The sequence below is a fragment of the Alosa sapidissima genome, chromosome 6 (assembly GCF_018492685.1).
Source record: "Alosa sapidissima isolate fAloSap1 chromosome 6, fAloSap1.pri, whole genome shotgun sequence".
Taxonomy (NCBI): Eukaryota; Metazoa; Chordata; class Actinopteri; order Clupeiformes; family Clupeidae; genus Alosa; species Alosa sapidissima.
The window spans coordinates 8,167,084-8,181,129 of NC_055962.1; the positions used below are offsets into that span (position 1 = coordinate 8,167,084).

General features: G+C 41.6%; 1 protein-coding gene across 1 annotated transcript in view; it reads left to right on the forward strand.

Moving 5' to 3' along the window:
• htr3a (5-hydroxytryptamine (serotonin) receptor 3A) overlaps positions 1-503 on the forward strand; it is a 6,283-nt gene extending 5,780 nt beyond the window's left edge. Inside the window, exon 9 of the mRNA XM_042095633.1 lies at positions 156-503. Within this exon, the coding sequence (XP_041951567.1) occupies positions 156-445 (290 nt within the window). The 3' untranslated portion in view covers positions 446-503. The remainder of the gene's footprint in view (positions 1-155) is intronic.
• The last annotated feature ends 13,543 nt before the right edge of the window (positions 504-14,046 follow it).

The window sequence follows — 14,046 nt, forward strand, 5'->3', positions numbered from 1 at the left end:
ATGAAAACAATGAGGAAAAATCCAAACTTGAAGAGAAGCAGAAATATTCTGAGAAATAGGAATATCTCATAAAGAATACAATATAGATTTATTTATATTTATTTGTAATATATATTTATGTATTTATTTATATGTATTAATTATGTCCCTCACAGGCTCCCGCTGTGCCCACCACCACACCTGCGACGTGTCCAGAGAGCACGGTGTCCGAGGGATGGGCCTGCCGGTGCGCGACCCCACGCCGCCCGTCATGGACAACATCCTGCAGGAGGTGTCGTGCATCCGGCAGTACCTGGAGCGGCGGGACGAGAGCCGCGACGTGGCCAAGGAGTGGCTGCAGGTGGGCTACGTGCTGGACGTGCTGCTGTTCCGCGTCTACCTGGTGGCCATGCTCACCTACAGCATCACGCTGGGCACGCTCTGGTCCGTCTGGCAGTACGCCTGAGGAGGGACAACACACGCGCACGTACACACACACATACACACACACACACGCACGCACACACACAAACACACACACTCAAATGAGTGTGTGTGTTTGTGTGTGTGCGTGCGTGTGTGTGTGTGTATGTGTGTGTGTACGTGCACCATGCACACACACTCATGCACGCATACACACACACACAAACACACATGCAAGAACACATGCAAGCACAGTGGTTAAAGTGGGATTTGGCAGGTGGGGGAACCCTAAAATCCAGTGTCGGTGCAATGGGGGAAAATGACTCCCCGTTGGACAACATATTGAGTATCGTGGTGTAGCAATACTTTTTGGACAAGAATTGCTAGCTTCTTGGTCACCTCTGTACAGGCGAAAAATTAACTCACCATTTATTTTAACAATATCATCGCGCTATATCGTTGGTATGAGTATATACTCTTTTGATCCCTGCATTTATCCCAATTCGTGAATTAGTGAAACACACACAGCGAGGTGAAGCACACACTAGTGCAGTGAGCTGCCTGCAACAACAGCGGCGCTCGGAGAGCAGTGAGGGGTTAGGTGACTTGCTCAAGGGCACTTCAGCCGTTCCTACTGGTCTGGAAGTCCGAAGCGCTAACCAGTAGGCCACGGCTGCCTCTATGAGAGAATAGGCCTATATTTATTATTGATTTATCTGAGATGCCGGTACTGCGTTCCTTCCCGTTCCCCCCCACTTTAACCCCTGCGCACGCACACACATAAACACACACACACACGCACACACACGCACACACACACATGCACACATACACACACAGACACAAACACATGCACAAACACACAGGCAGGCACGCACACACACACATGCATGCACACATGCTTGCACACATACACACACACACACACACACACACACAAATGAAAACGATAAAAGATTTTCAATTTTATTAATCCTACAGTGATTTTTTGTATTGGCTTACAAAATATTAGTGAACAATAACTTTTATCACTTTAAGACTTTATGTTTCATGTCTAACTACATGTGTGTTTCTGCTGTTGTTAACATATAGCAAAACAGTGCTTACAGTAAAACACATATGTACAATTAAAGGGTACACCATTTTAGTATAATACACATTTTATACCTGTATGAGGATAGTAGGTCTACTTAAGCCAGTGAAGACATTAAATGTGGTACACATTATAGTCATGTCTCAGCTTACACACTCCTGATGTGATGTGAATACAGGTATGTGTAACTATACATTAATTCTCAGGCTGATAACATTGGATTTCACCTAAGACAGTCATTATCGCCGCTATAGTATATAGAACAGTAACAGTTAGTCAGTGTTGTGAAAATAAAAGTGTACGCTGACAAACATGTTAAAAATAATAATTCACAGGACTTCACATGTGGTATTTTGTCAGTGACTAATGAATAGTGAGGGTGTTTAAGAAAGTCAATAAGGAATTAGACCATTGCATACTTGTGAGCTTCACCTGTCAAAGTTAGTATGGGATTTTGAACTTTTTTAATACAAGAATGTGTTCATCAGCAATGTAAGATTCTAAAATTCCACCCAGATATTCTATGTTCATTCCGCAACATTCTGAGTCTAATCACACTGTTGTGCTGGTGCCTGCTGATGAATCCAATCCTTTGAACACACACACTATGATGAAGGAGTGGTTTATCCATCCTAGCAATCAACTGAAGAGTATAGCAAAACTGTATTGTAAAAATCATGTTGAACTACATTCTTCCTGTAGATCATACTTACCAGGGATGTAGTGGAGGCTAAACGCAAGTAAAGGCAGTTTATCCACCACAACTTTTAACATTCAAAAATCACACCATATTATCCACATTCACAATATGTACACTCATCAACACTCTAGGAACCATTTAATACCACTGGTATTGTTATAAACATTGGGCAATAACCTCCACAATCACCAAACATGTTCTGAATGCCTTTTTAAAAAATCTGATACCGCATGGCGCAATCCACCTCACCGTGATCACAGAATTCATAGTTTACCCACCTCTGACTTTTACCACTACATCCCTGATATTTACAGATGAGTAATTGATGTGTTAATGTCTGTGAACATGTAAACATTGTAAATATAAAGTAAACACTATATAGCCAGACCACTGCAGAACTGAGTGTTTTGAATAGTGAATATTTCCTGTACAATATGTGACAATAGCATCTAAAAAATAAACATAAATCGGCTCCAATCTGGTCTAATTGTGTATATGATAAATGCTTTAAAGTAAAACCAAGTGGACATCGATAACTTGGTGCTAAGACCATGAGTGAATGATTTGTTTCATCCTGGTTTATCTTCACTATCATCTCCGTAGTATAACAACTGCTTGTGAACTCTGACCTCTGTCATAAAAGTAGACCTGGTTTAGTTCCCATGGAGGGGTGTGAACCTTGCCACTGTCCTGGTGTAAATTTGAACACTAAGCCACAGGCAGAAAATCAACACCCACATTCGGGAAAAAAAAACCCCCAATCATGCTCATTGAGAATTAGGAGCATTGAGAATAGCCGGATGGCTGAAACGTCTGCTCTTGTTGCTATTAGTTGCTCCTTTATGCAAGACTTTGTGTAGTCACTTTTTTTAGTGCGAACCACTTACAACCTCTTCTTCACATTATTGGTTCTAACACACCTGGACTCAAAAACTCATCTGCAACAATACTTCTCTGCCTTCTGACATCATGCTCATTGCCATCATTGTCAAATCTGGAGCTGAAATTAGTTTATATGAATTCCAAATTATGACAATAGCGGGCCGTAATTTACATGACAGGCAAAGCATAAAGTCAGGCAATAAGCAAAATAACTTCTGTGTCAACTAAAGCTATCATAAGGCATGTAAGTAAGTAAATTTATATAAAATCAAACAAAAACCAGATGCTGGACGGAGCGGCGTTACTCGCCTGCATACCCGTAACCTTGCAATCTAGGCATTTGGGAGCAGTGAGTTGATCCAGAGATGTTTGCTCCTTGAATAGATTTTGCCTAGTTACTAAATTAGCTTTAGTTAACCTTTAGACTTTGCACTTTGCCCATCATTTAAATTGAGGCCCTGTATGTTTACTTGGTATTTCCGGTGTTGTATGTGTTCCTCTGTATTTACAGTAAATCCTTACATATTGAAGTGTCATAATGCACTATAAAGCTTCTTCCACATCTGTGGTGTAGTCATTGATGTCATTGCTATCATCGAGAAATAAAAGAAGCTTTATTACAAAAGGAGATGTATTAGGATGTTCTGATTTCTTTATCTCAGTTCCCCCCTGGATTCTTTGATATTACAAAAGACATATTTTTCCCCTCTGATTTAATATCATTATACTGACATGCAATACCTTGTCACAGTTGCACTGTTGTGTCTGTTTTCACATCTACCATTCCAGAGCAAAACAGTTGCAATGATAGCCATTCCTATGCCACTGTCTGAACCCCAGGGAGACCGCATGAGAGATAACGATCAATCTTTGTGTAAATGGTTGGGAGCAAAATCTTCAAGTTTCTTATCAAAAAATGTATGTCTCTTGTTGCAAAAAAACATTGAAAACATTTGTAGGATGTTGTTAAATGCAACTTTTATCTTTTTTTTTCTTTCTGTATGCTTATTGATGTATGCTTATTGACTTGAAATCCATCAAGTCTGCAAAGTATGAGACAACAACAATAACTACATCATTGACAAACATCACACTCCCAACCTGGGGGGCCACTTGAGGACACTCAAATTGTACTTTGATGTCTCGGCAGATTTGGTTGGGCTCATTCTTGCATACGAACCCAGTTGGAAAGTAGCTGTACAGGGAGGGGTGGGGAGAAATATATGTTCATTCATATTCATATAATATTTCATATCATAATATATTTGTTTGTCTGTTTTTAAAGTGAAAAATCATTTGAAGACCCATTTCCTCCTTGATACCTTTAATAATAATATTGTATAGTATATACTATACTCTACATGATGTGTAAATACATCAATAACCATAACAAACCATAACCATATCAAAACAGATATTTTAGATTTAAATTCAAAATATTCAATTGATTAATTACACTTGATTGATTAGTAAGTTATTGTAACTAATAGTAGTAAATATCACCTCTCTTACTGGAGGAAGTATTGCCCGGTCATGATGGCAGGCTTGTCTGTGTCCACAGCCCTCGATGAAATAAGGCCTAGCACAGACCTCATCAGGCTGTTCTTTTCACAGCTCCTCCAGCGTGAAACAGTACCGGAGGGGTCATCACAGTTAAACCATTCCATTTCTTGTATAGCACACTGCACATGAGCAGCTCAATCACAATTCAATTAGGTTACACTGCCTCCCTCCATGTCTCCTGCACAACAGTGAGCACACATTCACAGGCAGGCAGGCAGGCAGGCATACGTGCAGTTTAGTGTACCAAATCCCCCATTCAAGAGGAAGGTTCTGTGAGCAAATTCCCAATGCAAAATTGTGTGTGCAATTCTAATGTTCCAAATTATGTTTTTCCGGCCCCACCCCGACCCAGTTACAAACAGCTCCACCCGGCTACTCCACACCAAAGCTAGGCGACACATGAATGTTGTTGTAGTGTTCAAAAGTGGACCTATCACTCAGTCGCCCTTCAAAGAGCATACATAATCTGACAGATACAGTATACTGTTAATGGGGTTTTTTTTGACACATGAGCGATCATATCAATGGCTTTATCTGTAAGGACAATGAGCAGGAGAAATGCTTCTGCCGGGACTACAGAATTTGTTTCATCTGCCACTCTGCATACTGTGGCATTGAGAGAAGTACACAAACCTGTAGAGAGTTGGGTCACTCACAGATTGGGGCACAGTTCATCATTCAAACCAAATCTGTGTGTTCATCCAAGAGAAACTCTATTGTTTGTACATGGCCATGGGTCTGTAAATTGGGGGAAAAAACAGTGTAGACCAAACTTTTCCAGACAATCAGACATTTCCTCCAGAACCATGGAAAGGTTGAACTCAACATGACCATGTCAACAAAGAGCATTTGAATGTGAAATCAGACATGTAGAGAAGGCAACAAAGTCTAATCTTCCAACCTCATATTTAGGTTTTTTATTCAATCAAAAGTTTTTCTCAGGGAAGCTGTGCAAACAATATGTATAGGCTGTTTAATATTTTTTTAAGCACTCCAGAAAAAAGGGCACTGTTTCTCCTTTGATGTATATGTGGGCACGTGCCTGCACACAAGGTCATATGAATCTTCATTAAAAATGAACTTCTAGTGCATCCTAGTCAACTATTGGTCTCTCATCTAATCATTTCAATAATCATTTCAATCGGTTTTCTATTGCTCATTTGCACATCAAGTTGTGAGTTGTGCGTACAGCACAAGGCATCTGTGGATGTGATCTGCCCTCCGTCCAGGACTTATACAACAGAAGATGCATCAGAAAGGCCAAAAGAATCAATATGGAGCCCAGCCATCCTAGTCATGGGCTGTTTCAGCTGCTACCATCTGGCAAGCGATATCGAAGTCGGACCACCAGACTCCAGAACAGTTTTTTCCACTAAGCAATAAGGCTTATGAATATGAAAACAAAGACAGCCTGAGCCGGTGCACTACAACAAACCCCCCCCCCCCCCCCCCCACACACACACACACACACACACACAATATACAATTCATTATTTATTTTTTGAGGAGCAAAAAAAAAAAAGCAAGAATTTTACTCTCTTATACCCATATAATGAGATGTACTGTAATAAAGACAATCTTGAATCTTGAAGTCAATCACTGTCTGAGTGGGCGCCCTATATTCTTTGCAGGCACATGTAGATAAAACTGTAATAATAATAATAATAATAATAATAATAATAATAACAGCCTGCTGTAAATTTACCTTTCTGCCGTGAAGGGGTTGAAACTCTGTTTATTTTATTATCTTTGCGTACACATGTTTATTTGGGCATTATGGCTGATTTTGTAACTTAAATGTCTACTGTGTAACACTGTAATAATGAAACTGAAACACTAATATTGCATTGCTATGAGGGCTATTGAACATGCTGATGTTACACTCTACCACTTCAATAACTGGGTTATAGGTTATACCACACTCTAGTGGACAATAGCGGCTTAGACTACACCAGTGCTTCAGATGCCCTTTTGTAAAATCTTGGATCACGTCTTATTGTTGCATGCAGACTAATTGTAGTTAATAGCACTGACTCTATACAGCAACCAGGAGGAAAAAGTTGTTAGCTAGATGTTGGTTAGTTGCATCATACCATGTTAGTTAAAAGTTAACCTCCATAGTTTTACGGGAAACACACCCCTGAATGAGCAACATAGTGATTAGTGATTCATTCATATTTGAACTCAGTGATTCCCAGTGATTCCCCACTTGACCACTCACAAGGAAAGTACAGCAAAACAAAAACATTTTGGATGCACATAATTTGGTCGTTTAAGCCACAGGCCCAGTTAAGTGGAGTCCTTATGGATACGGCACCACAGGCCCAGTTAAGTGGAGTCCTTATGGATATGGCACCACAGGCCCAGTTAAGTGGAGTCCTTATGGAAATGGCACCACAGGCCTCGAGAGCACCAGAGCTGCGGGTTCAAGTCTGTGTGAAGGCTTCGGCTGTCAATCTGATAAAGTCATCAAGACCAGCCCCCAATTCTTTCTTCAGACAAAAACTCCATTCTGTATGATTGTGTGTGTGTGTGTGTGGGGGTGGAGGGGGGGAGATAATATACACAAAATTGCTATTGGTCACACACATGTTGTGGCCTTTTGGATAAAGCATCAGCCACCAGAGCTGGGGATTCTGTGTTCAAGTGCAACCTGGGTCACAACCTCATAACTAGGATAGCTTCAAAAATATTCTCTATACAGCTGCTGCCAAACAATCTACAATGATATTATTGGTTATAATGACTTTCTTTGAACATGTTTGATTCACCTGAATCACAGCATGTGCTGTGAAAAGAGGACGACAAATACAAACAGAGTAAACAGAGAGACATTATTATTTTTAGAGATTTATTTTTATCCTAAGTTGGACAATTTAGTCATAATTTAAATATCTTAAAATATAAATAGTGATATTTAGAAAGAGTGCTACAAAAATAAAGGTGTTGATAAGCATTCATTAAATTACTTCTATTTACAATTTTTACACCGAAATAAATTACAAAATATATTATGCTCCATCTTAAATTTCATTCATAAATGTCTAGTTCATTTCTTTCTCGTCTTCCTCGCCACTGTCCTCCTCGTCGCTGGAGTCTGCGTAAAGACAGACGGTCGCCTGGACGGGATAGTTCCGGAGCAGCGCTTCGGCGTCCTGATACAGATAATCAAAGCAGCGCGATCGAGACCAGAATAACCTAAAAAGGAAACGAGGTTTGTGTTAGAAACCACCGAAATCCAATACAATACGATACGTTACGTGTGATAAAAACAGAAACTCTGCCAAAGTGATGTGATTGAAAGATGATACTCACTTTACAGGATGTACAAAGCTGTTGACTTTCTTTGCATCTGATAATTCAACCAGGGATTTGCCGTGAAACTGAGAAAGAAATGGAAGAAAAGGAAAATAAGTGGGATGAAGGAAACAGTGAGAAACAGTTCACTTTTTATATTAACATTACAGTTTTTGTTCAGTCGTTCTGTCCAGTTGACTTGATTCAATAGCCTTTATGAATCCGTTAATTTATCTAGGCTATGGTTCCTATAAACTCACCCCATGAGAGTCCGGCCTTTGTTCCAACTGTCCTCGTGTCCACGGTCTCCAAAACAGAGCACGCTCGTGTGTTGACTCGTGAGTTGTGCTTTCATTGTTATATCCGTTATGTCCAAGGCGAGAATTCATGGTGATCTCCATAAACCTAATCTGACAGGTAGCACTCCACACGATTATTCCTGAGTGTTCGATGCAAGTCCTCAATCCTTCGAGTAAGTATGTCCACTCTGAGCGAGGTATCCGTTTATAAAGGAGACCCAGCTCGTGCCAAATTGTGGTTTGACACCTTCATGCTGGCAGGCGACGCGTGCTACCGAGGTGCGCAAACATGCGCCAGAAGCGGGAGTCTGTTGAGGCGACAACTGCGCAAATGGTCGTAAACATTGCTTGCAACAAGAAGGGAAGCATTCTAAAGGATAAGTTATTCTAGGCTACCTTACTTGCCAAGCGCTGCTTGCTTTGCAGACATGTTGATAATAATTTTGCACAACAACCAGTAATAATCACCAGTCAAATCATATCATGCTGCTGCACCACCGGACAATTGCAGGAACTATACTAACAGTTTTAAACATCTGGGTGCTTCAGAACTTTTCCATGTGGTGTAAAAAGACTTTTTATCGTTTTAAAATAAGCTCTGAAACTGATAATGCCAGTCTGACAGAGCAACTAATTCTGAATAAGTCCTCAGATGTTACTGTTTTTGTACAGTAGAGTTCACTGCACTAGTGATTCTTTAATGCTGTTGTTTTACTGCTTATGTTTATAAATATGCATGCATGTTCATAAACTCACCACAGACATAATTCTTTTGCTGGATCATGTAAGCTGTATTACATAGGCTGTTTAAGGACTCACACAGATAGAACTCTACAGAGAGGTCAGAGTTCAAGACACGGGTCACTAGTGTGTGAACATGAGAACCAGCAGCCACACACCTCAGCCTGGCCAGCCAAGCACCTTTAATCGTGTCAAAATCCCCACTATCTATTAACACGTCTCTCTCTCTCTCGCTCTCACACACACATACACACACACACACACACACATGCATGTAGACAGATGTTTTTATATTAACTAAACCTTACAAAATAAAAAAACATGCAAACCATGACTGTAAGAGAATTAATTAATTAATTAATTACATGTAAGCTGAACAGATGAGTCTTTAACCCCCTCTTGACAGTCCCAAAACTATCACAAGAACACTAGGAAACTTATTCTACCAATGAGGAACCACAGAGTACAAGAGTCTTAAGTCTTGTGACCTGGTCAACACAGCAGACTCTAATCAGAGGACCTCAGTGGGCGATTGGGGACGTAGAGCTGGATCATGGAATTCAAGTAGCAGGGAACAGATCCATCTGCTAAAGGAAGCCAATTGAGAGTAACTTAGAGAGGAGTTACATGTGTCCTCTTTGGCTGATTAAAGACCAGACATGCTGCAGCATTCTGAATCATCTGTAATGGTCTCACTACACAAGCAGGCAGGCCAGCTAAGAATGAACTGCAATAGTCCAGTTTGGAAAGAACCATGGCCTGTACAAGAAATTGTGTGGCATATTGTGTCAGATAAGGTCTGAACTTCCCAATGTTGTAAAGCAGGGATTTTCAACTGATTTTGAACCAGGGACCACCATTCTGACTAATTACACAACCCCAAGACCACCACTGAATAAAAATACTGATTCCCACTACATTACTGAATCCATGGTCACGGTCCGGACCACAAGTGGGCAAAGGATACTGACATAATTTTGCAGTTGAGACTACATGCTCAGAGAAATTTAGTCAACCATCAATGGTGACGCCCAGGTTATGTGCCAACTGAGTTGGGGTCAGTGAAGATGAGAAAGACTGGATTCTAATTTGTTGTATTAGCTGGGAACATCTTTTGGATAGATTAAAGTCAAAGTCTGCTTTATTGTCAATTTCTTCACATGTCAAGACATACAAAGAGATCGAAATTACGTTTCCCACTATCCCACGGTGGAGACCAGACATATTTTACCAATTAGGTCCACAGACAAACATAACATTCAAGTAAACAATATAAAAAGTAAATAAGAAGGCACATACAATGAAGAAATACGAGCAGCAAAATTTGGGTTGAAATTGTGCAATTGTGCATACAGTAGACAGTCAATATAATAGTGCAAAAGTCAGGCCAATAGTCAGGCTGAGGTAGTTCTGTTTGACCTAAGTATGCAAGTGGCATAGTGGTGCAAGTTATGTAAGAGCAGCAGAAGTGTGTTCAGAAGTGTTTTCAGGACAACAGGACAACAACAACAAGTTGCAAAGTGTGCAAGTGTACAAGTGGAGTAGTGCAAGTGGAGTAGTGCAAGGCAGCCATTGTGGGTCCAAAAGTCCAGGGGCCGGTTCCCCAAAACGTTCTTATCGCTAAGTAGTTCTTAACCTATCCCTTAACCTATCTCTTAACGTTATGGCACGATTCCCGACACGTTCGTACGCTAAGTATATCTTCTGTAAGTCACACGTTCGTAAGGTTGGTCTGGGCCACTCGTAAGCTCTCTCTTTGCGTTGTTTGAGCTCTCAAGACGCTAGTCGCCGCCACTGTGCAGCAGTCTTTAGAAATCAGCGCAGCTCAGTACAAGTCAAACTATGGTAGGCCGTTTTTACAGCTGAATGACACGGCAGGGAAATGCAACAGACCAGCAATGAAACCTTGAACAAGACCAGTCAATAAATAATCCACGAAACAGCGGTTAGGATGCTTTTTCAATGCCCGACCCAGTTTAGGGACGTTGACAGGCGTTGATGGTTTTATTTATTTCGCTCTTTCATGAAGCGAGTTCTCCTCGGACACGCCGACTTGGGGTGGGCATCCCCGCAGTAGCTACAGACGTGAAGATATTTACAGTTATACATCCTGCAAACATTCTCATTAAAATTGTAACAGAGAGGAGTGCTATTCACCTGGGAGCCAGGATTGCGGCTCGGGCCAGGATGGAAAGGGCGAGAGGCAGTTTTTGGACACAGAGAAGAGGAGTGCGCAAGAGAGCCACAGATAGAGCAAGACAGGACTTGGTGGCCTGTGAAGTGCCTACTTATCAGCGCGAGGTCGACCGCGGACCAGTCCAGTCTTTGATTGAAGCGCTGGATGAACATTGCGGCCTTTGCAGAGAATGATTTGTGGTACTCATAAAACAATGTTCCCCCATAGGAGAGAGCTAGGTCGGAAATAATTGCGAGATAATTATCAAGTTCGGCTACGCAGAACTCGGGAAAGGTCAGAGTCTTAAATCAGTCTAGGGTCCCCATCCTTTAACGCGACTGATATGTCGCCACAGTCTACGACACGCCGCTCGCACAATTCAGAGCCCAGCAGAATTTTCACGAGATTGATATCGTTACCTGCTAATATTTGGCTCCTCAAGTGATGAGGGATGGCAGAAGACGGTGGGAAGAAGGGCGAGCCCGTGGTTAGGGGTACAGCGGTGGCCAGGGACCTTCTAGGAATGAACTCTGGAGTGACGTCATCACGCTGAGGCTGGTGCTGGAGGTGACGCAGTTCAGGTGCGGTGGAGACTCCTGAAGCGGAAATGACGGTCGGTGAAGACGAAGGTCTGATGGCGTCGCTTTCCAGCGTGGAAATCCTGGCCGTCATGTCAAGGAGTGATGCTTGGATGTTAGACAGCACTGCAGTCACTGGGTCATTGGCTGGAGGTGCGCTTGGACCCGGACGAACTTGGTCACCGGCCCGTTTGTGTGCAGTACCGGCTGGCTCGATATGTTTCCTTTTTTGAGTTTGCTTTCTTCCGGATGTTTGGGGAGGAGGAAGCCCAGGCAGGATGTCGGCAGCCGGTGGGATGTCCTGGGAGTCGCAGAGGAGGACAAATAGATCCTCATGAGAGGCGCCGATCGGAGGCTGGATGTTGGCCTGAAACAAGGTCTCCAGGATCCTGGACACCGGCCAGTCGCCGATGCTAATGGCACTCGGGGTTCTATTCGCCAACCGGGAGCTTCGACGGACGGTGTTGTTGTCATCCTCGCCCTGGCCTGGTTGAATCTGCGATGGCTGGGTGTCGTTGATGACTTCGAGTAAGGTTAGATCCTCGTCGACAGTGGTGGAAGTCATGGCCGTCAGAAAGGTGAGTAAGACCACACAGATTCTAGATAATGACAGTAGCATGAGCTTGGTATGCATTAACGAGTTGAGTGCATAAATGCGAGCAGCAAGCAGTTAGGAATAACTAAAGCAGCTTTAAATAAGGCGCCCTGTTTGGATGTAGCCATTTAGAAGCGCGGGGAGTGCGAAGGGAGTTGACAGCTGATCAGCTGACGCCCATAGCGGTTAGCAGCGCCTTGACTACTTGGCCTGTCAGAACTGACGCTGACGCTCAATGACCATGTCAACAAAAAGCATTTGAATGTGAAATCAGACATGTAGAGAAGGCTAATCTTCCAACCTCATATTTAGGTTTTTTATTCAATCAAAAGTTTTTGTCAGGGAAGCTGTGCAAACAATATGTATAGGCTGTTCATTATTTTTTTAAGCACTCCAGAAAAAAGGGCACTGTTTCCCCTTTGATGTATATGTGGGCACGTGCCTGCACACAAGGTCATATGAATCTTCATTAAAAATGAACTTCTAGTGCATCCTAGTCAACTATTGGTCTCTCATCCAATCATTTCAATAATCATTTCAATCGGTTTTCTATTGCTCATTTGCACATCAAGTTGTGAGTTGTGCGTACAGCACAAGGTATCTGTGGATGTGATCTGCCCTCCGTCCAGGACTTATACAACAGAAGATGCATCAGAAAGGCCAAAAGAATCAATATGGAGCCCAGCCATCCTAGTCATGGGCTGTTTCAGCTGCTACCATCTGGCAAGCGATATCGAAGTCGGACCTCCAGACGGTTCGAACTCGGACCACCAGACTCCAGAACAGTTTTTTCCACTAAGCAATAAGGCTTATGAATATGAAAACAAAGACAGCCTGAGCCGGTGCACTACAACAACCCCCCCCCACACACACACACACACACACACACACATTTGAGGAGCAAAAAAAAAAAAAGCAAGAATTTTACTCTCTTATACCCATATAATGAGATGTACTGTAATAAAGACAATTTTGAATCTTGAAGTCAATCACTGTCTGAGTGGGCGCCCTATATTCTTTGCAGGCACATGTAGATAAAACTGTAATAATAATAATAATAATAATAATAATAATAACAGCCTGCTGTAAATGTACCTTTCTGCCGTGAAGGGGTTGAAACTCTTTATTTTATTATCTTTCTTTATTTTATTAACTGTTTATTTTATTATCTTTGCGTACACATGTTTTTTTGGGCGTTATGGCTGATTTTGTAACTTAACAAGGGGGGGGGGGGGGGGGGGGGTGTAATATACACAAAATTGCTATTGTTGTGGCCTTTTGGATAAGGCATCAGCCACCAGAGCTGGGGATTCTGTGTTCAAGTGCAACCTGGGTCACAACCTCATAACTAGGATAGCTTCAAAAATATTGTCTATACAGCTGCTGCCAAACAATCTACAATGATATTATTGGTTATAATGACTTTCTTTTAACATGTTTGGTTCACCTGAATCACCGCATGTGCTGTGAAAAGAGGACAACAAATACAAACAGAGTAAACAGAGAGACATTATTATTTTTAGAGATTTATTTTTATCCTAAGTTGGACAATTTAGTCATAATTTAAATATCTTAAAATATAAATAGTGATACTTAGAAAGAGTGCTACAAAAATAAAGGTGTTGATAAGCATTCATTAAATTACTTCTATTTACAATTTTTACACCGAAATAAATTACAAAATATATTATGCTCCATCTTAAATTTCATTCATAAATGT